This window comes from Lissotriton vulgaris, chromosome 9, assembly GCF_964263255.1.
Source record: "Lissotriton vulgaris chromosome 9, aLisVul1.2, whole genome shotgun sequence".
NCBI lineage: Eukaryota > Metazoa > Chordata > Amphibia > Caudata > Salamandridae > Lissotriton > Lissotriton vulgaris.
The window spans coordinates 594622706-594650239 of NC_141697.1; the positions used below are offsets into that span (position 1 = coordinate 594622706).

General features: G+C 49.0%; 1 protein-coding gene across 1 annotated transcript in view; it reads left to right on the top strand.

Moving 5' to 3' along the window:
- The window catches only part of ROM1 (retinal outer segment membrane protein 1), a 115620-nt gene that overhangs the window by 63867 nt on the left and 24219 nt on the right, over positions 1-27534 (top strand). The window contains exon 2 of the mRNA XM_086936703.1: positions 26350-26596. Coding sequence (XP_086792829.1) covers positions 26350-26596 — 247 coding nt within the window. The remainder of the gene's footprint in view (positions 1-26349; positions 26597-27534) is intronic.

Below are 27534 nucleotides of genomic sequence, written 5' to 3' on the forward strand. Positions count from 1 at the left end.
TGTTACTTCATATAACTTATGTGGGACACTAACCCTGGTATCTGCAGTTTCAACTTGAATGTGCTCATTCAAGTCCACTGTCTCCAGATGATCCTTCAAGTTCTTGCGAGCTATGGTGACTTCTGCTGCGCTGTCCAACATCGTCTGAGCCCATTCCCCGTTCTTGAGTTGTGACTTCAAGATCCTCGGCATGTCTGATTTTTAGACCTGCTACCTTCTTTTTGGTGAATTGAGTTTTCTTATTTTTTGGAACGTGTTGATCGTCTTTGGACTTCATGCATTCCTCTTTTTTTTCTGATTGTCCTCTTCTTTCCGATTTCTGTGAGGAAGTCTGAAAGGTACGAGAGGAACGTGTATCAGTATCTTGATATCTATCAGGCTTTCTCAAATTAGCCCTATTCCTGAAGTTGTACCTCTTTTCAGAGGGCTCCTTTTGAGGAGACCTACCTCTGGATTGAGAACGCTTTTCTTTAGAAGTTTGTTTAGTATTCTCCCACTTCTTTTTGGGAGCAGTAAGACTGTTTTTAATAAAGACCTTTTAACTATATAATTCTACTAAATGTTGTATATTACTTAGTAATTCATCTTCTGACATTGCTTCAATGTCAGGGTCAGGTCTGTAATTGGCTAAAGCTAGCCATGTTGCTCCTGGTCTACCTAGTGGACCGAGCCTGGTAATGTGATGTGTATGTTTTAGGGCGCCTTTAAACCAGAGTGCATGCTCTTAGTATGTTAGTGGAATTTCAACATCCTCGAAAGGAATATATTCCTCTGGAGCTTCATCTTCTTTGTGGAAGTGAAACACTTTTGATACTGGATTTGCATCAGGGAAGATTATCCATGAATCGAATACCTCTGTCTGATGATATTCATGTGCCTCTATCACAAAAACCACCCTACCACCTCTTGCCATTTCCTACAAGTTTCATAGTGATAGCTTTTCTCAAAGTTTCTGGGATGATTATAGCATCCTCGTCGGTCTCTTGGACACCTGTAAAGTTTAAAGCTTGTATGGCATTGCTGCTGTAGGTTGCGGTGTTTTCGTCTTCGGTCATTTTTGTTTAATGAAAGTTTGCAGAGCAAGTTTCAAGGAAACAAAGAAAAGGTGCACAATATTTTGTAACACTGTATCCTTCAACGTTGAACAAACCAAAAACTAATACATAGGATTTTCGTCCTACTCAGCTATGACGGATATTTGATCCCTTTACCCACTCCAGACGACTATTGGAGTATTTTATGGAAAAAGGGTGTTTCTGAGAAAAGCACGACTGAGTTACTTTAGTATCTAGCGTTAAATTAGTGCCTTACCAAACGTTGGGCGCCATGTTGTGTGGTTCCTATATTCCCAATAGGCTCTGCGCATTGGAATAACATATCCTATAGATTAGACGTAGGACTTAGGTCGACTAGGTGTCTATCGAATATACTAAACTTAATAGTGAGTGTCAGCTTGATCAGAGGTCACTAGAAACTTTCTCGAATTCACAAGAAGGGATAAGTTTCTGACAACCGCATAAACAACTTTGTTTCCCAAGAAAAAGAAATATTTCTCTAGAGTCGCGGAAATAATAGATAAGTATTTCATTCAGTCAATCGTGCATGCTTCGTTTCAACAGAGTTTGTACAGAAATAGAGAGACGGGCGTTTTCAATAAAAAGGTTTATTGAACAGTCTTCTTTCTCATATAAGAGAAGTGAACTGCTACAATCGTTAGGCAGATAGCAAAGTATGATGTGTACAGCGAGAATAGTGTTATGAAATAATACTGTAAAAGTATTGTATGGTTTCTAAGCCATGTACATATACATACATAAATAACATTGACTAAAATACTCAACTGGTGCTTCTAAATACGCCTACCCCAATGTACCTAACCTAAGTCTAGTACGCGGGAAGAAGTAAGTATTGTGTAGCATAGGTTTAGTTGTTTTTGCCAAGAATCTACCAAAGGTTTCTCTAGGTTCTAATCGGGTCCATAGCTTGGTTTAGAATGAAGGAGGTCTGGCATCTCTGTCTCAGGACTCGATTTCCCAACACCCCGCAAGGGGAGCCGGAAACACTGGAGCTGTATTCTCGGCAAGAGAAACGCAGCCTCTTGATCAGTGCCTCAGCTGGAGGGTCGGCTTCCTTCTGCACTTGCTGTAGCGAGCTGCGTCGGGCAAGTAGATAGTCGAACTGCTCGGAACCACCTTAGTTTGCTATAGCCAGTGAAGGTATATTTATACCTTGAAGGTGTTTAGGAATGCCATAGATTGACGTAAGTCGGGCATAATAACGTCAGGAAAGAACCCCTAGGGAATAGTTGTTCTTTGCAAAGTACATGAGTTCTTGGACAAATCAATATTCAAGCAAGGGGAAGTTCCCTAACTGCTTAAGCCGATTTTCCAAGAAACCGTTGTGACGTTTGGTACGGGTGGAAGTAACCATGCCTGTATTTGGTCTGCATGGGCTATGTCTAAATAAGGGATTGATTTCTATGCCTATATAAGGGTAATGTGAATTGTACCTATATAAGAGGGCATGAATCGGTAAAATTCACTCGGAGCTCTAAACACCACACAACAGGGGGGGCTTTTTTTTGCTTTAGACCGAATGATAGGGGCACTCATCCCGGAGGACCCCTTCACTGCACTCTTGGGATACACTGAACCGATACCCGCGAAGATAAGGAGGTTTGTCTACTTGGCGCTTCTCCTTGCAAAACAACAAATTGCTTGTAAGTGGGGCAGGGGTAGAGCTCCTAAATTTAAGGTTTGGCTCCAAGATCTCATATATTGCCAAGAACAATTACACACCTACGCTGAATTACTGCCACCCTTCTCTCGCCCCCAGGATATCTGGGGCCCCCTTCAAACTTACCTCCTGGAATATACGACAACTGAAGACATGACCACTGACTCCCGTACTGGTGGGGAGTGCGCACAGGATGGGGATGGGACACAAGACACAGGGAACTTGCAAGAGTAGAATTAAGATTATTAATGTGTAGCTCTAGGGACTCGGCCGGGCCGATTACGAATTTGCCGATGAGGTAGGCATTTGGGAATGCATATCCTTGTTTCTGCTGTGATTGGTGGCTAGTGGCACTGTTAATGTGTTATTAGATTATTTAGTAATGTATGTTCATGACCTTTTCTGTGGCCATTTTACTGTGATTGCCCACCTAACGCGACCGGCCCATTGAGGTTGTAGGCGGCTTGCTGTGTATCCTTCTTTCCACCCCAACTGCCTCACCACAAGTCACCCTGCATTGCCGGCCCGCGTGGGATGTAGGCATTATGCTGTGTACAGGCTCAGCGATTAATTTAGCTGTTTTACATAAAGGATCAAGATAAAAGGAATAAAATTGATACTTTACAAAAACATCAAAGCGTTCAGATTGGTTAAGATTAAGTGACCATTAGTGTTGCATTTAGAAAGAGTTTTTTTCTATGGTCCACATTGGTATGGTGATCTAGTGGTTGTTAAAAGTCTTATGTTTTTTTGTAAAAAATTGTTTCATGTTTGTATGTATTAATGTAACTTGTGCTAAATCGTGCAATGTATTAATGTTTGCTATATATGTTAGTTAACTGGAGGTGTAACTGTGTGAAGGCCAGTCTCCTTCCCCAAATAACCGAAGAAAGAATAAAAAAACAGGGTGATTAAATAACCCAATCATGAAAAGAATATAGCGTGGTTTGTTACAATTAAAAATAAGAAGTGACAAGGATTCCAGGTCATTCTATGTGTATACTATATATATAAGGCCCTACCTGGCTCCGGTCTTTTGGGCCTATCCCCCCTTAGTATAACTGTGTACAAATCATAGGGCATCAATAAAGATCTTGGAATTTTATTTTTATTTTTTAAAGAAAGGAACGGGAAAATGTGTTGCATTTTGAGCATACAATACAAGGTATAAAATACAAATCTCACAAAGCAAACAAAATGTGCTATAAATACTAAAACCAAATTCAAACAGATGACAGGATATTCTTACCAAAGAAAAGTGCCAAGCACCAGAAAAATATCAATATTAATAGGCACGCAAAGAATTATAATGAATTCTAACAATATCATGCCTTTAACAGTAGCAGTTCAGAACAAATTGTTGAATAATACACCAACCATCATCAAATTCAAAAATCGATAAGCAGAATAGTGTGCTGATCTCTGCAGGAGCTCACCTCCTGCGATAAGCACAATAGCGTGCATATCGCTGCAGAAACTTATCTCCCATATATACCTGGCTACTCAGAAAGTTTGGAGAGAGGTTTCAATATTTGCTCAGCGTGCATACAAGTCTGGCACGCTTTCCTTAATCGCTGTTAGGGTGTACTTGTCACCGCTGACAGGAAAATGATCTTTACGCAAGGGTGTGCCTGTCACCGCCGACATGCAAATCAACTTTAACTTCCAATCTGGCGGCACGTACCACACTCCGGCAAAATTACTTCCAATATAGCGGCACATTCAACGTGAGTGCCCTGACCACAAAGGCTCAGAGACTGGATAATTACAACACACCCTACGGCTCCTGACATCACGCGTTGAGCACATAAAGACATTTCTATGAACTTTCAGCTCCCGAAACATCCTGCAACTCTTGAAGTCACAGAAACCACCGAGTAAGAACAACATAGGAGCATTCCACACTTGAAAGATGCAAATTAGTGAGGCAATTGACACATACTTTGCCCTAAATAAGAAATCAGTGAACTTGCCTGGTACCTTAAGGGAAGCTTTTAAAGCAACCCTTGAAGGAGTCATCATTAGCTACTCAACGGGCAGAACATGCAAAAAACAGCAATCGTTCAGTGACCCTGACTTCCGAATAATAGATCTGGATGCATGCTGTTCAGAGAACTCGCACCAAGGGCTATGTAGAGTGCTGGTTTTAAAGCATATGCTTTTAGACAAGGCGAAGACCATCTGGCTCGCCACACAATCTCTCATCTATTATTGAGAAGACAGAGTGAGCAGACTACTCCATTGCTTGTGCTCCAAATTCCAAAAACACTATCTGATCGTATACATCTCAGACTGAGAAGAGATGAGAATTAACAGGGAGGCTGACATCGCCCAATATGTCTCACAATAGTATCCCTCACTATATGCCCAGCAGAACGTATTGTATGAAACGCTGAAAGACAACTTTGTATCTGGCCTTTCCCTTCAAACCCTCACTGACTCAATCAATCAATCATAACACTTGTATAGCGCGCTACTCACCCGGCAGGGTCTCAAGGCGCTTGGGGGAAGGGGTCTGCTATTGCTCGAACAGCCAGGTCTTGAGTTGTCTCCTGAAGGCGAGATGGTCCTGGGTCAGCCGAAGATGGATGGTGAGGGAGTTCCATGTCTTGGCCGCCAGGTATGAGAAGGATCTGCCACCAGCGGTGGCTCTTAGGATGCGTGATACGGCGGCGAGGGCGAGGCTTGTCGAACGTAGCTGGCGGGTGGGCATGTAGAAGGTCAGGCGGTCGTTGAGGTACTTGGGGCCCAGGTCGTGGAGAGATTTGTGTGCGTGGGTGAGGAGCCTGAACGTGATCCTCTTGCTGACAGGGAGCCAGTGCAGGTCCTTCAGGTGGCCGGAGATGTGGCTGCGTCGGGGGATGTTCAGGATGAGTCGGGCGGAGGCGTTCTGGATGCGTTGGAGTCTTTTCTATAGCTTGGCTGTGGTTCCGGCGTAGAGGGCGTTTCCGTAGTCCAGTCAGCTGGTGACGAGTGCCTGGGTGACCGTCTTCCTGGTTTCGGTCGGGATCCATCGGAAGATCTTGCGGAGCATGCATAGGGTGTTGAAGCATGATGAGGAGACGGCGTTGACTTGTCTGGTCATTGAGAGGGAGGAGTCCAGGATGAAGCCCAGGTTGCGTGCGTGGTCTGTTGGCTTGGGGGTGGCGCCCAGGGCTGGGGGCCACCAGGAGTCGTCCCAGGCGGAGGGCGATGGTCCCAGGACGAGGACTTCCGTCTTGTCTGAGTTCAGTTTCAGGCGGCTGTTCTTCATCCATTCGGCGACGTCTTTCATCCCTTCGTGTAGGTTCGTTCTGGCGGTGGCGGGGTCTCTGGTGAGGGAGAGGATCAGTTGGGTGTCGTCGGCGTAGGAGATGATGTTGAGGTTGTGCTGGCGTGCGATGGCTGCAAGAGGTCTCATGTAGATGTTGAAGAGGGTGGGGCTGAGTGATGATCCTTGCGGAACGCCGCAGATGACTTCGGTGGCCTCGGATCGAAACAGGGGGAGGCGGACTCTCTGTGTTCTTCCGGTGAGGAATGAGATGATCCACTCCAGTGCCTTCTCTTGGATACCAATGTTGCTGAGGCGTTGAACTAGGGTGCGGTGGCAGACGGTGTCGAACGCTGCAGAGAGGTCCAGGAGGATGAGGGCCGCTGTTTCCCCGTTGTCGAGCAGGGTTCTGATGTCGTCGGTGGCTGCGATGAGGGCGGTTTCGGTGCTGTGGTTGGCTCGAAAGCCAGACTGCGAGGGGTCGAGGGATCCGTTTGTCTCGAGGAAGGCTGCAAGCTGTCTGTTGACGGTCTTCTCGATGACTTTGGCAGGGAAGGGGAGGAGCGAGATGGGGCGAAAGTTCTTGAGGTCGGTGGGGTCCGCTGTTGGTTTCTTCAGTAGGGCGCTGAGCTCGGCGTGCTTCCAGCTCTCCGGGAAGGTGGCGGTGTTGAAGAAGGCGTTGATGATGTCCCGCAGTTGGGGTGCGATGATGGAGTCGGCTTTGTTGAAGACCTGGTAGGGGCAGGGGTCGGTCGGAGATCTGGAGTGGATGGTGTTCGTCGTGCAGGCTGTGTCTTCGGTGGTCACCGTGGTCCAGGACGGAGGGTGGTGATGGAGGTCGTTGGTTCGGCGGTTGGGTGCGTTGATGGTGCGCCGAAGCTGTTGGGGATGTCGGCGATCTTGCGGTGGAAGAACGAGGCGAGAGAGTGGCAGTCACTGGAGGACGAACTTCCAGTTGGTGAACTTTCGGGGGCCCTGACCCAGCTATACTCGAGGAAAAAAGCCTCACCTTAATGGCTTCCCAGCACGTTTTTTAAAATTGTTCATGCATAAATGGAATGCCCCCCAGAGGCGGTGCTAAAAGAAGCGGTAGAAATCGCGTGGCTACTCCCGACTTCCTCAAGACAGAAATTGTAAAGATTCCGAAGCCGGGATGGTGACCAAATGTCTGCTTCTCATAGCATCCTATCGCCCTCTTAAATATGGAGGTCAAAATGATTGCCACGGTGCTAGCATATGGCTTGCTTACAGTGATCCCCTCTCTAGTACATTCAGACCAGGCGGATTTATGCCTGGGCAGGAGTGCTCTTGGTGGACATAGAAAAGGCATTTGATTCACTGTGCTGGTCCTACCTATTTATTCTCCTCCGCTGCCTTCACTTTGGACCCCGTTTCTCACTTACGTTCGGCTGCTCTAACAGTATCTTACAGCCTGTGTCTGAATATGCACTGCCATATTTACCCCATTTGCCATTCAGAACAGTACATGGCAGGGATGCCCATTGTCTCTGTTCCTGTTTGCCATCGCCATAAAACCTTTGGCTCAGTGGTTCTGCACCGATGTTCAGATACGGGGTTTGAATGGAGGCCCTTGGTTTCAGATGGGATAAATCTGCCCGCAAGTCTGAAACGGCTGTAGTGATATCAGGTAATATTATGTAAATCTTTAGGGAAAAAGAAGAGTCCTATTTAAGAGGACGTAATCCCATCACCCACCGAAGCGGCATGCTTCATCATTTGGGATCTCCTCTTGGTTGCCAGAGGAGATCCCTAAAGATTTACATAATATTGCCTGGTATCACTACAGCTGTTTCAGACCCGCTGGCAGTTTTGTTTGTAGTATAATGGTTCAGGGATTGTGTCCACGCAGGTCTTTAAACATTTCCCTGGGACCCTTTATTTATCTGTAGTTTTGTTTGTTTCAGATGGGATAGCCTTTTATGCTGATGACGTCTTGGTTTTTTTCACGGACCCCCAAGAGCTCGCGCCTGAGTGAACTACATATGTTCTTTGAAAAGACAACAAGCCTTTTCATTAATCTAGCCATGTCCTTGGTGTTCCCAATTCCCACCTACCCTCAGGACTTGATGTGGATGAACGAGTTGTTGATTGTCACACAGGGTTTCCGCTACGTTGAGCTGTACATTACTATGCATGCACACTCAGCATGGGTGCGCGTCATCCAACCATTGATAGATTCTCTAACGATGAACCTTAGGAAATGGTCAACGCTTCCTTTGTCCCTTATTTGCAGATTAGCCATTTTCAAAATGGTGTCCGTTCCCCAATTCCTTTATCAACTACAATCTACCCCTATGACTTTCCTCACTCCTTCTTGTGCAAATTACGCTCTATGCGCCTCAGTTTCTTGTGAAACCAGGGCCTCCCACGCATAGTCCTCACAAAGCACTTCAAATCCAAGTATGAAGGCGGCTTTGCAGTAGCTCACATTATATCCTATTATAAGGCCCACACCATATGATTATAAAGAAGTGGTTATAAGACACACAAGGAGACCCCCATACACCACAGAGACATGAGTACTCCAGGGGACAGCAATCCGCCACCTCCTATACAAAGGCGAAGCGCGATCACCGTCCTTCGGGTGACAAAAGTGGTGTTCTGGCATCGGACGACTCCCCTGAAACGCATGGGACGGAGAGGAATGCTCACATAGCAGATAACACTGTGGGAGGGTTCCACCATGCCCTAGGTAGCGGCAATGGAAGGATTCCACAGGTGGGATATGATCGGCATTTCCACACTACGGAACCTAATGGATGGCACAATCATTAAGTCATATCAAAACTTACAGAACAGATATGACCTAACCCATAGCCAATTCTACGGTTAACTGCAGTTCTGACATGCCCTGAGGCCCTACATCGCTTACCTGGAGGACCTCCCGGGGTACAATCCCCAAGAGGCAAAATTGCTCCTGGAGAAACTGTGAACCCATAAATTGACACAAATATACCTCTCACTCATACACTACATGTCTGAGTCCTTTGCTGAGCTGCACTCTGCGTGGGAGCAACACCTGGGCACCTTTACCGGCGAAGAATGGGCGGGGGTTATGGCCTCTCCACAACATTCAGCAATTGCGAATCGCTTCCGCCTTATGCAGCAGAAATGCATCCACAGAATACACTTGACGAGACATAAACTATAGAGGATGGAGGTGGTGGCCACAACCTCATTACTCCGCTGTATGACTGGGGAGGGTGACCTTCTCCATCCCACATGGGCATGCAGTAAGCTGGAACCATTCTGGAGCCGGGTATTATCCTGTCTGGGGGAGTATCTGGAGAGAACAATCCCCCTAGACCTGAAGTTTGGCCTCCTGCACATTACTATGGACCTGGACAAAGACCAGTATAACCTACCATTTTTGTGATTGGGCCCGACTGTGATCAAACAAGACACTGCCAGCAGATGGAAAGACAGAGATCCCCCCCCTAAACCACGGGACCACCATCCACCACCTCCTATACGGAGGCAAAGCGCAATCAATGCTCCCTCCTGAGACAAGTGGTGTTCTGGGTACTGACACTAAGGAGGAGTGGTACAAGGACATTGACTAGTGCTTGGGCAGGGAACAGGCTGTGTATGAAGCTAGGTGTTGTCTTCAGAAACCTATTAAATCCGGAAGAAATGAGCAGGTTACAGAGGTATCACTCTCGATCGCCGGAATATAACAGGCAGAGACGATAGAAACGGAAATCCATACGTACATGGGTTGACCGCCCACTTCTGTGTAGACTGCGACAGGAACTTTGTTGAGGTGGATCTCTCAGGATGGGAGCAGAGATGGGGCGAGTCTGAAGGAATATTTCTGTAGTAGGGTATCTCTGTGTATAGTCATAATCTAGTGAATAGTCCCGCCCATGTGCGTGGACCCCGGAGCAATCAGAAAATAATCTCTTAAAGTGTCGAAAAAATGCTGAACTGCAAAGACACTTAAGAGAGAATTAAAGACAGATAATGCAGCCTATAAAACCAGGCTATACTGTCCAGTACTTCAACTAGAAATTCCACCAAAAATCCACAAACAGCAAAGCCTGTCCAGATTTCCCTTGCCTCAGCAGCAAAAAAACCCTCTGGAATGATAGAGAGGAAGACCTGGACAGACAAGCCCCATAGGCTGCCATTATGTGGCTCAGAACAGGATACTGTGCCTTTAAGAGAACTTTCCAGAACTTCACAGTATCCCAGAATGCACTGTAGGTCCCTTTTACTTCCAGTTCTTTTTTCCGGCTCCTGCAAGCAGGACCCTGGAGCATTGAGCTCTCCCTTTTCAAGGGTTTATTGGTGATTTTTCACTTTTATTTCAAGTTGAGTGCTTTCTAAAGTACGTTGGTGCTTTTCTTCTTGGTTCTTGCACCCTTTTGATGTCATATATGCCTGCATCATTTGACAAATGTCCGGAGTGCTCCAGGAAGAAGGCCAAATCAGATCCCCATGAGGTGTGCATCTTCTGCCTTCCCTCTTCCCATGTCCCAGAGGAGTGTGTGATTTGTCAGGGCTTCTCTGCCAGGACCCTGAAGGACAGAAAGAAGATCAGGCGTCAGGGCCTTGAGGAAAGAAGGCTGAAGGCGCAAGGTGGGTCTGGAGGGGCTTCCTCTGCCTGTGCTGAGGCCTCTGGGGGGCTCCCCAGGGGCAGGAAGACCAGCAAGCATCCCCATTCTCCGTCTGGGTCGATTGCACCGACTACGGCGTCGAGAGGGATGACTGCAGTCTTTCAAGTTCTGCGAAGGGTTTGTGAGTATTCAGAAATGAAATGGCGCACTACAGGTAGTGGTAGAGTCAAGAGTAAATGTTAATTGTGGTTGGTGCAACTGGATCAGAGAGAACCCTAAACTCTGAAAACAAGGAGGGAGGAAATCCTGCCTTGTGGATAATTGTAAGCAAGGTCCGATGCACACAACTAGGTATGTGTGATATGATTGATCACAAGCAACGTAGCAAGGATGGAGACGTACAAATGTGTTCCTATTGTGTAGTTTTATTGGAATTCATATGGTTAGAACAAGTCTGTTCCCCGTCGTCTGGGGCGAAGCGACGCTCGACGTCGAAGGAACTGAACAGACCGCCGTCAAAGTCTCCTGAGACGATTTCGTCCTCGTCGAAGTCATCGTCGAGTGATAGACGTCGAAAGGCCCGGCGTCGGCGCTCGCCGTCGAGGCGACTTCGCCGTCGACGAAAAGGAGAAGATCGTCATCTAGGAGATCCTCGTCGTCGAGGAGTAGATCGCAGTCGAGGCGCAGATCGCCGTCGAAGCGCAGAAGGTCGCCGTCGAGGCGCAGAAGGTCGCCGTTGAGGCGCAGGAGGTCGTCATCGAGGGGCAAGAGGTCGTCGCCGAGGCGGACGAGGTCGCCGTCGAGGCGAAGGCACTCGCCGTCGAGGCAGAGACGGTCGACGCCGAGGAAAAGACGCTCGACGTCGAGGGACTGACGCTCGACGTCCGGTCGCCGTTCTTCGACGTAGAAGAGACGTGGAAGGAGGTCTGACGCCATGGGAGGTTCGCCAACGTCCCAGGCTCGAAAGGAAGGCGGATCACCGGGCTCGGTGTACTCCGCAGTGTATACCCCGTCACAGAGGCCGGTTACACCCCCGTCTCCATTGCCGAGGGGTCTCCCTCCGAGGGCCCCTACTCCTCCTCCTTTACCACCACTTCCGCAACCTGTACCGTGACCTCAGTTGCCAGAAAAGCCGCCTCCAGTCCCTCCGAGGTCGGTCTCACTGCCCAGACTTCCGACCCCTCCCAAGGGGACCCCTAAGCCGAAGGCCCCGGCCAAACCAAAGTCGCCCGCTCCGGTGGAACCGGCGGATCGACCGAAGCCAAGGAAGTCACGATCACGCTCCGGACGGAGAGGGAGATCGAGGAGTCGACGTATATCCTCCACCAGGTCAAGACATCGCCATAGGAGGCGGGGATCTAGGTCCCGCACGGACTCCTCCAGGTCCAGGACAAGGACCTATTCAACGACCTTGTCGGAATCCCCAGGGACAAGGGTGTCTCCGGTGGACGACATCAGCACGTTCCAGGAGGTTCTCCTGATGGGGGCTGCAAAATTGGGAATCACGGTGACGGCTCCAACACCCACGATGTCCGTGATATTGGAAACGCTTCACAAGAAGCATTTGTCTCGCCCTCTACTGCCACTAGTGCCTGGTTTGGTAGAGCCTGCGGAGGAGCTGTTCCTCACGCCAGCGGTGGTTAAGGCCGCTCCCTCCCGACTTCTGAAGAAGTACAGGGCCCTGAATTCGGACCCGGCTTTTCTGCGGATAGATCCGGTGCCTGACTCTGTTATAGTGACGGCGGCCAGAAAGTTACATTCTACCTCCCCGTCCTCAACCGTGCCGCCCGATAAGGAAAGCCGATGGATCGACTCGGCTGGAAGGAAGGCTTGTGGGACTGCATCTACGGCCATGAAGGCGTCCAGCGATGCGGCGTTGCTAGGGCGGTATGCCCGTGCCCTGTGGGACTCCCTGCAACAGTTCACAGAACTTCTGCCACGAGACAAGAGGGAGGACTTCCAAGAGATCCTCAAAGAGGGGATGCTGGTGTCAAACCAGGTCATCAGCGCGGCTGCGGATGTCTCTCTTTTGGCTGCCCATGGGTGCTGTCATGGGATCAACCAGCGGCGCCATGCTTGGCTCAGGCTCACATCACTCAAGCCGGAGGCCCAGCAGCGGATGGCCAATCTGCCCTTTTCCGGGGAAACCCTATTCGGAAAGCATGCCGATGATGAGATGGCCCGCATGAAGGCGGAGGCAGAGACCCTGACAGCTGTGGGCTGGGAGAAGCCCAAAGAAAAGAAGGCCTACCACCCGTTCCAGCGACGGTTCGGTGCACAGGGAAGAGGACGAGGTCAGTCTTCGGGACAGCAGCAGCAACAACAGCAGCAGTTCCGGAGACCCTTCCAGAAGCGCCAGAAGGGTAGAGGGGGACAGCAGTCCTCTACAGCGAACAAGGGCCCGGCCGGGTCTCGACCCTGAGCGGTTACTTCCCCTACATCCGTTACCCGCTCTGGTGGGGGGAAGCGTTCAAGTTTTTTCTGGCAGAGTGGAGAAAAATTACTCAGGACAAGTGGGTGCTGAATATTGTTTGCAATGGATACAGTCTTCAGTTCACCATCCCGCCTCCATCAATTCCTCCGGTCAGCTTGCGGTTTCAACTGCTCGAGCTCCAGGCGGAGGCCGATATCCTGTTAAGGAAAAGGGCGATAGAAGACGTACCTCTGTCTCAAAGAGGAAGAGGTCTGTACTCCCGGTTCTTCCTGGTTCGCAAGAAGGACAAGAACGAGTTCAGGCCCATTCTGGACTTGCAACAGGCAAACAAGTGGATTCGCAGAGAAAAGTTTTGCATGCTGTCGTTGCATCAGATTTACCCTCAGTTGCAACAGGGAGACTGGCTATGTGCAATAGACCTACAGGATGCGTACTTCCATGTGCCCATTGCACACAAACACGAAGTTCCTGCGATTTCAAGTCAGCACCAATCATTATCAATACACAGTACTGCCATTCGGGCTGAAGTCTGCGCCCAGAACATTCTCAAAAGTGCATGGCAGTGGTAGCAGCCCATCTAATGAAGAACAAGGTGTTTGTATACCCGTACCTGGACGATTGGTTGATCAAGGCCTCCTCCTTCTCGGAAGCTCAGGCACACTTCCAGAAGACGTGCGTTCTCTTGAACAAGCTGGGGTTGCACATTAACATGTCCAAGTCTGTCCCGACTCCGGTCCAGTGCATTCAGTACATGGGAGCCACCATCAATACGCTGTCAGCGAGCGTGTCTCCTTCGGAGGAGCGACGGTTATCACTCCTTCGGAAGGCTCAGGCTCTTATGACCACTACATCTACAACAGTGAGGACGGTGTCTTCTCTACTGGGATCGATGGCCTCTTGTATCTTCCTAACGCCACACGCACGGCTGCACATGAGACCGTTGCAGGAGTGTTTGGAGGATCAGTGGGATCAGAAGAGAGGGTCTTGGGACGACAAGATACGACTGTCTCTGCATGCTCTTCAGTCTCTGAAGTGGTGGTGTTCAGTGAGGAACCTCCTCAGAGGGGTTCCTTTCGACAAGGACATTCCCACTCAGACTATCGTGACGGATGCTTCTCTCCACGGTTGGGGGGCGCACTCCGGTGACTTACAAATTCAAGGAACGTGGTCCCCGATGGAGTCCACGTATCACATCAATTTCCTGGAACTCAGAGCTGTTCACTTGGCACTGAAGGCCTTTCATCCGTCCTTTCAGACCAACTCTCTGCTTGTACAGACGGACAATACTACCATGATGTATTACCTCAACAAGCAGGGGGGCTCGAGATCACGCACTCTGTCGCAGGAGGCGCAGGCAATCTGGCACTGGCCTCTGGCCAGAGGACTCACGATAACGGCTACTCATCTGCCAGGTGTGCAGAATGTTCAGGCGGATGCACTGAGCAGACTGATGCAGGAAAACCACGAATGGGTCATAAACGACGAAGTACTAGGAGAAGTCTTCGCAAGGTGGGGGACTCCAGACGCAGATCTGTTCGCCACCGCCGAAAACCGCAAATGCCGAGACTTCGCCTCCAGGTACTACCAGCAGGGGACGCTGGGGAATGCGCTATGGATCAACTGGTCGAACAGCTTTCTGTACGCTTTTCCACCCATTCCCCTGATTCCTGCGGTGCTCATCAAGCTGTCCCAGTCCAGGGCGCGGATGATCCTGATTGCCCCGGAATGGCCCAGGCAGTGGTGGTTCATGGACCTGCTTCACCGGTCTCTCCTTCCGCACATACAGCTGCCATGCAGGCCGGACCTTCTCACGAAGTTCGGGGGGCAGATGTTGCACCCCAACCTCTCATCTTTGAGTTTGGCGGCATGGCTCCTGAGATAGTGCAATATGGTCATTTAAATCTACCCGAAGATTGCATGGACATACTGAAGGAGGCTAAGCGACCTTCCACTCGGACTTCCTATGCTTACAAGTGGAAGAGGTTCTGTATCTGGTGCAAGTCCAAGAACTATGACCCGACGACGTGCAAGGAAGGCGTCATCCCTTCTTACCTTCTACATTTGGCGCAGTCTGGCCTTAATGTTCATTCCATTAAGGTTCATCTCGCTGCATTGACTGCCTACAGGAAATGCCCTTCACAGACTTCCTTCTTCTAGATCCCTGTGATCAAAGATTTTTTGGAAGGCTTGAAGAAAGTATTCCCTCCTGTCCGGCTTCCTTCGCCTTCATGGGAATTGAATGTGGTGCTTGATGAAGGAGCCTTTTGAACCTATTCATAAGGATTCGTTCCTCGTGGCCATTACATCGGCCCGCAGGGTGAGTGAAATTCAGGCGTTGTGTTGCCAAGAACCTTATACTGTATTTCATGCTGCTAAGGTTGTTATGCGTACTCACCCTAAATTTCTTCCCAAGGTTATTTCTGATTTTCATGTCAACCAGACCATAACTTTGCCTACGTTTTTTCAGAATCCTTCATCTCCAGCGGAAAGGTCTTTACATTCCCTGGATGTTAGTAGGGTGTTTAAATTTTATCTGGATAAGACCAAAGATATTCGTAGGTCAGACCAATTATTTATCAATTATGGATCAGTCAGGACCGGTCTTGCTACCTCTATGCAGTCCATCTCTAGGTGGATTGTGTCCTGCATACAGCTTTGTTACCAAAAGGCTAATAAGACCTTAGGGGGTAAACCTAAAGCTCATTCCACCAGGGCAAAGCTGCCACGACAGCTTTGCTCCGCAATGTTCCTATTGCAGAAATCTGCAAGGCGGCCACTTGGAAGTCGGTTCATACCTTTGCTAAGCATTACTGTCTGGACACTGATGCCAGGGCAGACGCTCAGGTTGGGCAGGCTTTGCTGCGAAATTTGTTCGCACAATAGTGGTGTTATTTCTCGTTTCTCCACCGCCGCTTTGGTGTGGGGATGGGCTTGCCATTCTTTTCACTAGATTATGACTATACACCGAGATCCCCTACTACAGAAGTAGTTTCTGTCCTGTAACTCCAGTTCTGTAGTAACTCCAGTTCTGTAGTAGGGGTATCTCTGTTATAGTCATAAGCACCTGCCCTCCTCCCCGGTGGAGAGAGATGTTCATGTAAGGGATGCTACAGGTCTGGCGTGTTACGCCTTCAAAAAGAACTGAAAGTAAAAGGGACCTGCAGTGCATTCTGGGATACTGTGAAGTTCTGGAAAGTTCTCTTAAAGGCACAGTATCCTGTTCTGAGCCACATAATGGTAGCCTATGGGGCTTGTCTGTCCAGGTCTTCCTCTCTATCATTCCAGAGGGGCTTTTTGCTGCTGAGGCAAGGGAAATCTGGACAGGCTTTGCTGTTTGTGGATTTTTGGTGGAATTTCTAGTTGAAGTACTGGACAGTGTAGCCTGGTTTTATAGGCTGCATTATCTGTCTTTAATTCTCTCTTAAGTGGCTGTGCAGTTCTGCATTTTTTCGACACTTTAAGAGATTATTTTTGATTGCTCCGGGGTCCACGCACATGGGCGGGACTATTCACTAGATTATGACTATAACAGAGATACCCCTACTACAGAACTGGAGTTACAGGACAGAAACTACTCCTTCCCCATGGTTGTCTTGGTGCTGCTTTGTTTTTATGTAGTTACAAAATCTACATTAATACCAATAAAATGTTTTATTAAAAAAAGAATCCATGAGACATTTATGCTTGTGCAACAGGTAAGTACAGAAAAATCAACGACTGGGGAGAGCCTCACTTTACGCCAAACTAATGTAATAACTCAAATTAAAAAAGTATGTATTTATATATATATATATATACATAATAAAGTGAGTGGAGAGAATATCAAGGTTTAATATATGTAAATGAAGTAGGAGTAGTATATTCAAGAGGGTAGAAAATTACAATACCGATTTGGCAAGAGAGGTTGCAGAGGACACAACCGAAAGTGAAAATATGTCATAACTGAGATCCGTAAGCACTGGAAACCTTAAAGGGTCTTTATCTATCAAAGAAATGTGCTCAGTCTGTGCTAAGAAGGGTCTTGTTGTTATGAGAAGGAAGGAGTGTAGCATATTGAAATGTACATGGGGACAGAGAGTCACCACATGATATAATCACTTCAAATATTGAGGAGTTAAAAATGCTGATAGGTTTGAGAGCTTCGTATTCCACTATAGGAAAAGATATGTTCATTATACGTTTAGAGGAAATTAAAAAATCAAGGAAAATTAGATACTGAACTTGCCCTATAATTATGTTGGGGCTTAACAATGTAACAAGCCCTAAAGGAAAGAAAGGAAGATAATGGAAAAAATACATATTTCTGGTAAGGAATAGCCGTCAAGAATGTTTTATTGAGCTGAGGAGAAAAGTACAGCTTATATGAGAAAAATGTTTCCCTGAGTTTTATTAGAAAAGTGGCTGCCTGAAGAGGTTTATATAGTAAAATAGTTTTAAAGAGAAATACAACACTGTGTGTGCCTAAGGTTAGAAAAGCACCTCTAATTGCAATGCACTACTGATGGAAGAGTTGGAGAACAGGAGGAACTGGTGTAGTGTTCACTAATATTACTAATGGCTGTTTCTTGTTATAATAGTATACAAACGCAGTGGAAGCTGAAAAATGTGGGACTGAGAGAACTGAATAAAACTATTTGATTGCATAGCCATCAATACTGAATACTAGTGATATGTATTTTGGGAAAGAGAGGGTACTGTGGACAAGACGCTCTTGGTATACTAGATCGCCTTAGCCTTGTTTTAAAAACGCAGGATGCTTTTGCTACAAAACCTGTTTAACTTGGCATCCAATTCATGTATCTCACAAAGATAATGGACTTATTATCTAATGAATTTCAGAGGAGAGATATTTTTAAGGCGATAATTTTAATGTGATACTGCAGATATATCAGTAGAGCATAATGGGATTTTGAGACTAGCTTTGGAGGTTTAGAGGAAGGAAGGGTTAACAATCAAGATGGAAATTGTCAAAGGAAAATTGCCAAGCATAACACATGTACGAGAAGTATCTTTCAGCTGCCGCGGCCCGTGCAGGTAATAGCGGCGGGGCTGGGAAAGCGGACTGTGGGGGGGCGGTTGGGGGGGAGGTGGTCTTTGGGCTGGCGATGGCGAGGAAAAATTAATTCTTTATTTAATTTTACCTCATCATCGTCCATCGAAATTCCCCCACCCCCACCCGGACTCACCGCTCAAACCTGCACTGGCCACGGCTGCCTTTCAGCAATGCTTTAATGAGTCACTCTGGTCAGAAATCATTAATACATTTGATGTTAGAAAAAGATTATTATAAAGTCTTTTTTTTTTTTTAACATCATTTTTATTGCATCACCAATATAATTGTACAGACAGAATAATCAGCAATGTAAATACACCATGTACAAGATTATTATGATCTAGTTCGTTCTTCTCTGGGAGGTCCACCCTCCTTCTGGTGCGGGCGGCCGTATCCATGAATGCTTCTCGTATCATCTTACAGTGTCTGACAGTATCAGTCGGCAAATATTGCTGGGTTGCTTTTGTGGTTTTCACCCCTCCCCCTCCCCCAATTTTGGTTCCCCAACAGCCCGCCAATTCCAGCTTCCTACCCACCCTCCCCCGTGGTCGCTCTGCGTCGAACATCAGTGTAAAAGTGTCTGGTGTGTTGTAGGAGGAGTCGACTTTCGCTAAGGTGTGCTCTCCTGCATAGTGACAGGGCCTGCCCCATCCAGCTCACTCCCGCCCTCCAGCTCCTCAGCGTCCACATCCCGGAGCGCCTGCACCATCACTTCCCATGCAGTAGCCCTCTCCAGAGCCTTCTCATCGTTAATCCTCCAGGCCATCTGGTACCTCAGGGTACTTTCACATGCAGCCCACCTCAGGCATTCCCCATACCATCTTTTATATGTGGGCCCCACTCTCGACTTCCAGTTCCTCGTAATATCTCGCTTGGCCAGAATAAGTCCCAAGTCTATAAATTTGCTAGTGTTCTTGTTCCTAGGCGTGTGTGGGAACCAATGGAGGATGCTAACCGCCTTAGTGTACTGGACATCCCTGTCTGTCGCGCTGTTAAGGGCCCGCCCAACTTCCTGCCAGTATTCTCCTAGAGAAGGACAGTCCCACAGCATGTGACCCAGGTCCGCCCCTACAGTATTACATCTGGGGCAAGCAGCGTTGTCTACCCCAAAATACTGTTGTATCTTCCCAGGTGTAAGGTATGCCCTGTGAATCACATAAAAGTGGATTAATTGAAACCTGGCGTTTCTCAAGCTCTTCCGTGCTCGCCTTAGCAACTGGCCCCAGGTCGTGTCAGGTATCTCCACTTGAAGGTCCAGCTCCCACTTGGTCTTCAGGGCCGTCAATGGCTGCAAGGCCTCCCGCTGCATTCTAGAGTACAAGCAAGTGACCGCCTTAAAGGTCCCCGCTGCCATCATCACGTATTGACAGGCCATAGAGGTGCCCGGCTCCTGCAACCCTTCCCCCCAGTGGGCCTGCATAGCGCCTGTGACCGCTGCATGTAACAAGTAGTCGCCCCTCGGCAAGTCGAAACGCTCCTGCAAATCTTGGAACGGCAGCAACATCCCATCCTCATAAAGATCACCCAACATTTGTATCCCCGCCTCCTCCCAACCTAGCAAGCGAGACCAGTCCCCTCCATGTGGGAGGGCCGTGACCATCCCTAACGGGATTTCAGGGGCATACATGAGGCGGACTCCCGCCCGTTTACGGGCCCGGTCCCAGCAAAGCCGGAGCGTCTGCTCCTCGACCGCCAGGTCTCCTACCCGGAGCTTCTGGTGTAGCGCGATGTATGCCAAAACATGCCGCGGGGTGCCTTCTCCTCTGGCGTCCTCAGGGCCTCTATACACTCTCGCTATCTCCTGGGTAAAAATCTGCAACTGCGCAGCCAGGTAGTACCCTTCAAAATCTGGCACCGCCATTCCTCCTTCGTCCTTGGGGCGCAGCAGGGTGTCGAGCGCTATGCGCCTCCTTCCCGTGCCCCATAAGAACGCTATGACCAAGGATCTCAGGTGTTTAAAGATAGAGCTCGGGATCCACACCGGGAGTGTCCTAAAATAATACAAAAGCCTGGGTAGGGCCACCATTTTGAGCAGGGAAATCCTACCAGCCAGGGATAACGGCAGAGTCGACCAAAAGTCCATGGACCCCCGTAGGGCGTTAATACAGCGGGTGATGTTACCTTCCAACAAATCAGCTGGGGTATGATAAACATAGACCCCCAGATAATGCAGACATCGCGGCTCCCATCTAAGTTCTTGCGCGGTGAGTGGGCACGGTTCTCCTGATCTCAGGGGGAACAAGCAGGATTTAGGCCAGTTAACCCTCAGGCCCGACAACCGGCCGAACCGCCCTAGTAGCTGCCGCGCTCCTTCGAGCTCGGGGCCCGCATTGGCCAGAAACATCAGCAGGTCATCTGCGTACAAAGAAATGAAATGCGGCCTGCCCCTAAATGATAATCCAGCATAGTGGCGGCCTAGCCTGGCCTCCGCAGCGAAGGGTTCCATCGCCAAGGCGAACAAGAGTAGAGATAGGGAACATCCCTGTCTGGTGCCACGCCTGACCGGGTATTGCTTCGAGATCAGAGTACCCACTCGAACTCTTGCTACCGCGTCAGTGTACAGGACCTTGGTCCAGTTTATGTATCCGTCCCTCAGTCCGAAGCGTCGCATCACCTCATACAGGTATCCCCACTCGAGGCTGTCAAAGGCCTTCTCGATGTCTATGGAAAGGACAAATGGGGAATCGGCAATCGGCCAGTCCGCCCCCATCAGTCTCGTCAGTCTACGAATATTATGGGTAGTGTTGCGTGTCGGAATAAAACCACACTGGTCCTTATGAACAAGGCTCGTCATATGCACCAGCAGTCTGTTAGCAAGGATTTTACTAAGGATCTTGTAGTCCGTCGTCAACATGGACAACGGACGGTACGAGGACAAAGCCGCACCCTCTCTGCCCGGTTTTAAGAGCGGGATCATGAGGGCCTCACTCATAGAGCTCGGGAGCCGGCCCTTCGTTTGCGCTTCATTGTATACCTCGCGCAGCCGAGGGGCAAGGCGCTCTATATATTTGCTGTAGAATTCAATCGGGAGCCCGTCAAGTCCCGGGGTCTTGTTTCTGGCCATTTGCTTTACTGCACACCCTATCTCTCCGAGTGTGATGGGCCGACCCAACTCTTCTGCCTCTGAGTCCTCCACCTTTGGCAGTTGCAAGCCGTCTAAGAACTCTCCTAGCTCATCTGCCCCTCCTGTTTCACCACTCTCATAGAGCCCCTCGTAATAAGTACGAAACTTATTCAGGATCCCGGGTTGAGTATGGCAGGGCTCCTCCCCTATCTCCTGAATCAGCATGATCGGCATGCCCCTCCTGACTGGGTTAGCGAGCCATGCCAGCATAGATCCCGCCTTGTCGCCCTCCGCATGCGCCCTCGTCAAGTATGCCTTATGGTCAAAGCTGCGCAGCCGTTCCAACTCTACAGCCAGCCCCTCCCGCGCCCCACTAAGCCCCTCCTGCAATTCTGGGTGATTCGGGCGACTCTTCTCCAGTTCCCTCAGCCGTGTATCAGCCTTATCCAAATCGTCTATCAAAGTCTTGCGAGCCCCAGCCGTGTGTCCAATACAATGCCCCCGCACCACCACCTTAAACGCATCCCATTCTACCGCCCTCGTGGAGGCCGAAAAACTGTTCTCCTCAAAGTAACTCTCAATGCGGTCTCCCAGAGCCTCCCTGAACAACAGATCATCCAGGGTGTCAGGTTGCAGGCGCCATGTTGGCACGCAGTTAGCCGTTACCATCCAGTTCAGAGAGATCAACAAGGGGTTGTGGTCCGATATCGTCCTGGCCAAGTATTCCGCCCCACCCACCGCAGGGAGCACGCATGACGAACAAAGAAACGCGTCTAGCCTTACATGCAAATCATGCAGGTGTGAGTGAAAAGAGTAGTCCCTAGTAGTGGGGTGCAACGCCCTCCATGCATCTGTAAGGGCCCAGCTCTCCTGCCATTCCAACCTACGCTTGGCGACTATGCACTGGGGACGCGCGCAGTGGGGGATGGGATCTATCCAATAACACATCCGCGACCGAGTTGAAATCTCCCCCCAAGAGAACAGGCCCTGCCAAATAACCCGCCAGTTTGCCCGAGATCGTAGACAAGAATGCGGGCAAATCTACATTAGGGGCGTATACATTGCAGAAAGATATCACCCTGCCTCTCAGCCTCCCTTTCACCGCCACATACCTGCCTTCCGGGTCCACCAATGTTTTTGTCACCTGGAAGGGGACCCCCGCCCGTACCCAGATCAATGTCCCCCTTGCAAAGGCTGAGAATGTCGTGTAAAACAGCTGCCCCCTCCAGCGTCTCTGCAGAGCAGCCCCTTCTTGCTTATTGAGATGTGTCTCTTGTAGAAACGCTACATGAACCCCTCTACGCTTGAGGTACGCCTGAACTTTATGCCTACGCGTCATGGATTGCATGCCCCTCACATTCCAGGACACACATTTCAATGCCCCATTACTAGCCATCCCCTCCCACACAACCGGACCATACAACAAAGAACAATGTCCTCACGTGTCCCGCGACCACGGGCCAACCCACCCACCTTCTCCAAACAGGAAGCCAAACCCCTCCAACAACAACTACCCCCCGAGCAACCCCAACCGCTCGCAACGCCCACCCCCCCAGGACAGGCCCCCCCGCAACTGGAAGTACCCCCATCCAAACCAACACTCCCAACCACCTCTCAAAGAAAGGCAGTAATGGCCGCAGTCTCCACTGCGGTGACCTTAGGGGCCAGTAAGGCGCGGCTCGGTGCGATAGATCCTCAAAGCAAATCAACCCCGCGCACTCCACCCCACAATCCCCACATCATTACGCCCCAAAACCTCAAGTAACAGCATTCCACTGCCATGGGCCCAGTGCCCCGGTGTCCAACCAGCGAGTCCACGCCACTAGTTCAGGTCAACACGCCTCAAGTATCTCTTCCGAAGTCTGTGGCGTCACAATAGGGCCCCGGGCTCCACCAAATTCCGATTGTCCCGTCTCCGAGCCCGTGCCCGGGTCCTCTGTGTCCGTGCCTTTCCCGGATTGACTTCTGGTGGTCCTGGATAAGTCCACCACCGCCTGTAGGGCCGCCTGCCTCTCCGCCTCCGTCTGTGACACCGAAGGTCTGCCGGTCCTCCTGCGGTTCTTCCTGATCCGTTGGGATTTCCTGACCGGTTGGGCCACCTTAGCCTCCTCCTCCCTGGCCTTAGCACCATCCGTTCCCGCTTTATATGTGTCCCACCAGGTCCAAGCGTCCGCAGAGGACGTGAAGAAGAGCGATTGTTCATCCACCACCACTCTCAGCTTGGCGGGGAACAACAGAAAGTATTTGATGCCTTCATCGCGGAGCTCCCGCTTGGGACAGAAAGTTTGCCCAAAGCCGCTGCGTCTCATATGTATAGTCCGGGAACATAGTGACCCTGCTGTTGTCCACTTGAAAGGGTCCTGTCTCCCTCGCCCTCTGCAAAAGCCAGTCTCTGTCTCGGTAATGGAGCAATTTGAACACCACTGGGCGAGGGGGGAGGCCCGAGGCCGGCGGGCGCGCCGGAACTCTATGCGCCCGTTCCAGGGAGAAGAAGAGGGACAGCCCCTCCGGTGCCACCTCCGTCCGTAACCAGTTATCGAGGTAGCCCACCATATCATCGCCTTCAATTTTTTCCGGCAGGCCCACAAGGCGTATGTTGTTGCGCCTGTTCCGGTTTTCCGCATCTTCGGCCCTCCGTTCCAGCACCTTCAAGCGGTCCATCACCTCCGTCATCTGCGCCTTCACCGCTGCGTGGCCCGGGGCTAATTCCTTAATTGTGATCTCCACGGATTTCACTCTGTCCTTAAGTTTATCATGGTCGGCCTTCAGGAGGCCCAGGCCCGTTGCCACCTGAGCTATATCTTGGTGCAGAGCGTCCCTGGTGGTGGCGATGGCCTCCAGGATACGGTCCTGCATCCGCTGTAACGCCGACTGGTCTCGATCCGCTCCCTCCGCAGCCTCTGTATCAGTCGCACCATCTCCCTTCCCTTTCGTCTTCCCCATCTGTGCCGGCCCGGGTGGGTCCGTCCTCGCTCTGCCACCGTACTTCGCCGGGCTTTGCCCGCAGGAAGATTCCCCGCGGCCACAGCGGAGAAGCCTGCTCCTTTCGTGTCCAGGGCGCCGCTCAGGTCCCCGGATCCAAGGCCGTCTCTAGGGATCAGAGTCTGCAATAGGCCGTTAGCCCGGATGGCGCCAGTCGTGCTCAGAGGCCCGGGGCTTTCGTCACTGGGTCACAGCCACGCTATCGTCGCCACCACCATGGGGCGGCACCCAACCATCGCCCGAGGTGCGCCCAGGGTCCACTCCAACATCCAGGGATGGGTGCTATGCAGCCACTAACACCTCCGCACTGTAGAGGTAGCAGCTCTTAGTGTGGCTCCGGGCCGGCGACTCCGTCGTCTCTATGTCTCATGCCACCGCCGCCATTTTAGGTCGAAGACTTCGTGCCTGAGTTCGACTATCAAAGCCGAAAAACTGGCCTGGAATGGCCCGGCGTCGTCCTCCGTGGGCACCGGACCCTCCGTGGTGCCTTCCCTTGTCGGATGATATTAATTACGTCGAGGTCCGATCAGATTTTCAGGATATTTTCCGGGATCGGGCGCGGAGCTCCGAGCTCACGCTGCCTACCTCCTCGGCATCCAAGCCACGCCCTCTGATTATTATAAAGTCATGACTAGAATAGTCAAGTGGTTAATGAACATGCAAGACTTTATGCCTGGAGTGTAATGAACATGTAGAATTTTAATTTCGGACTGTATACTTAATAAAGGAAATATGGTGGAAGATTGTGTAAAGTACTAGCTAGATAGAAAGGCTTAACTGGGAATAAGGGGGCATTTAGTGAAAGATGTCAGCCTAATATGAGAGGAACAGAATAAGGCGTATGACAAATGTGGTCTTAAGCAAGGTTGAAGAGAATTTCCAGAAGAGGTGGGAGTTAAAGGTGAATTAGTGTGATGAATTTGACTTGTATGTATGCAATTTGGGAGTGAATTGTTCTATGTGAAATGATTTGGTGTAGGTTGTTAATTTTTTTAAACTTTGTCTGGGGTATGCATACATTTTTTCTGTAGAAGATTATTCTTTCAAATTCTTTTTTACGCAAGGAGCCTTATGCAATAGTAGAAAATGCATACGTTGTCCCCTTAAAAACCTACATTTTAATGAGGTACCAACTTTGTGAACCACAGTGAAGTTTAAAAAAAACATGAAATTTGTGAAGTCCACCTTTGGAAACGTTGCACTCCTCTGGTGAAAGGAGAGAGGTTTAACCGTCAGGGCTCTATCTAGAGCAGTGTTTAATTGGTGTGACCCTTGAGGGGCTCGTAGGAGATAGTTATATAGAGGTTATTTGTGTTTCCTTATGGGTACACAGATAGAGACCGGTAAAGGAGTGAATAGCATGGAGAGAAATATAAATTGCATGGCTTGTGGTAAAAAAGTGCAGCGTAGGATGTCTTTAGCAAGTTGCAGGGGAAGTTGGTAAATAGTTTTTCTACCAAACATGATTTTTATCAAAAGGGCCTGATTTAGATTTCGGCAGATGGCTTTCTCTGTCACAACAATGACGCAATATCTCCTCCGCCAAAATATAAATTCCATTGTATCCTATGGAATTTATATTTTGTCAGACGGGATATCTTTCACTGTTGTGATTGAGTAACCCATCTGCCGAGATCTAAATCAGGCACCAAGTATGTTCATGAGATGGTGGGCAGCTACAGAAGTCCTGACAGACTAAAAGGTCCTTACAGTGGTCAGTCTATTTAACTTAATGAGAGAACTTTGACAGAGAGGAAATAGAATCTGGCAGAGATAAAAAGAAGGTATAAAAAGATTTTTGTTGATGTGTGCAAATTGAGCAATGCGATTAAGAAATATCAATAAGTGTATGCAGCAAAGTATGATGAAAAGAATGTGTTAGCTCAGAATGTGAAGGTGCTGCATTGGGAAAAGTGTATATTTGGAAGGCAAGAAAGTCATGAAGATGGGAAATGGGTATGCAAGACTGGAGAATGGTTCTAGATGGAATGAAGACGGTATGGTTAAAGTGGGGAGATGAGGCACAGAAAATATTGAAATACGAAGTGTTAAAGTTGAAGGGTGGAATAAGGATTAGAGAGAGTTTGAAAACAGAAGTCAAAGGACTGGGTAGTATTCTTAAATGGCTTCAAGATTATGGAATATTTTCTTCTTACACAATGTAATTTCTTAGCTTTACTACATCATTTTGAGACCTGTTTCGGGTTCTATAATTACTGAATCGAATGACTCCTTCATCTCTCGTTTCAGTCGCATTAAGAGTAATGTGGATGGCCGATACCTCATGGACAGTGTGCCTTTTAGCTGCTGTAACCCCAGCTCTCCGAGGCCCTGCATCCAGCACCAAATCACTAACAACTCGGCACACTACAGCTACAACTACCAGACAGATGAACTTAACATCTGGACCCATGGCTGCCGGGAAGCTCTGCTCGCCTACTACACCGGCATCATGGCTTCCAATGGCGTCTGCGTTGCCCTCACCTTCCTGCTGCAGGTAAGGTCCAAAATCATCATCAATACAGCTTGTGTCACACACACATCCACACTCTCACTCACTGGTTTGTTGTATCACACCCAGAACACATCAGTTCTGCACCAGATACAAGCCATTTTATCACCAAACACATGCCACTCCAGCCTTGAATGCATATAATTAAAACATCTAGATGGGTGTTATTCCTGTGCAAAGACCCATGTAAACCCACCTCGGCGCCTGTTATTCCACCTGGAAATGGCTGTTTCCTCCTTAAACACATGCTATTATAACATGGGACACATGCTATCCAACCATCAATAAATGTCATGGAAACAGTAACATATGCAATTCTCCCCCAACCCCTCGGACACATTGCAATTCACCTCAATACTACGCTCCATACCCCGAGTTATTTTATTACACTCATAGACGCATGGTATTTTACACTTATTGTACACTATGCCTAGGACATATTTATACAATGCACACACAACAGAAGGAATCTTGGCTCTGCAGTCCACTGTGCCGATCTAAAACTCTTACAAGAACAAGTGAATTTTCAAAGCGTTACCTAAGCATGAAATCATTGGCAGTTGTCAAGGGATTCCAAAAGCTAGGGGGCAGGACTGAAAATTGCCAGCCACTTTTCTGCAGGGGGGGGAACTGAAGGACAACTAAAAAGCAGACTAGCGATAGCAATGTTTGATTAAATATTTATCTAAACACCACGTGTTTCAAGAAAAGTGGGTAGGTCTACTGACACTCAGTGGAGAAGACTGAAAATGAACTTGGCGGTCTAAAGGATGCCAGTGAAGGTTAAATCCAGCCAAGGCCAACTCAGTCTTCCATTCTTCTGAGGCTTGTAAATTGAGCATCATTTAAAGTAATTAGCAACACCTATTTTTTCACAGACAGCATGAAGTGATGCATAAAAATAAGTAATTAATACTATTATT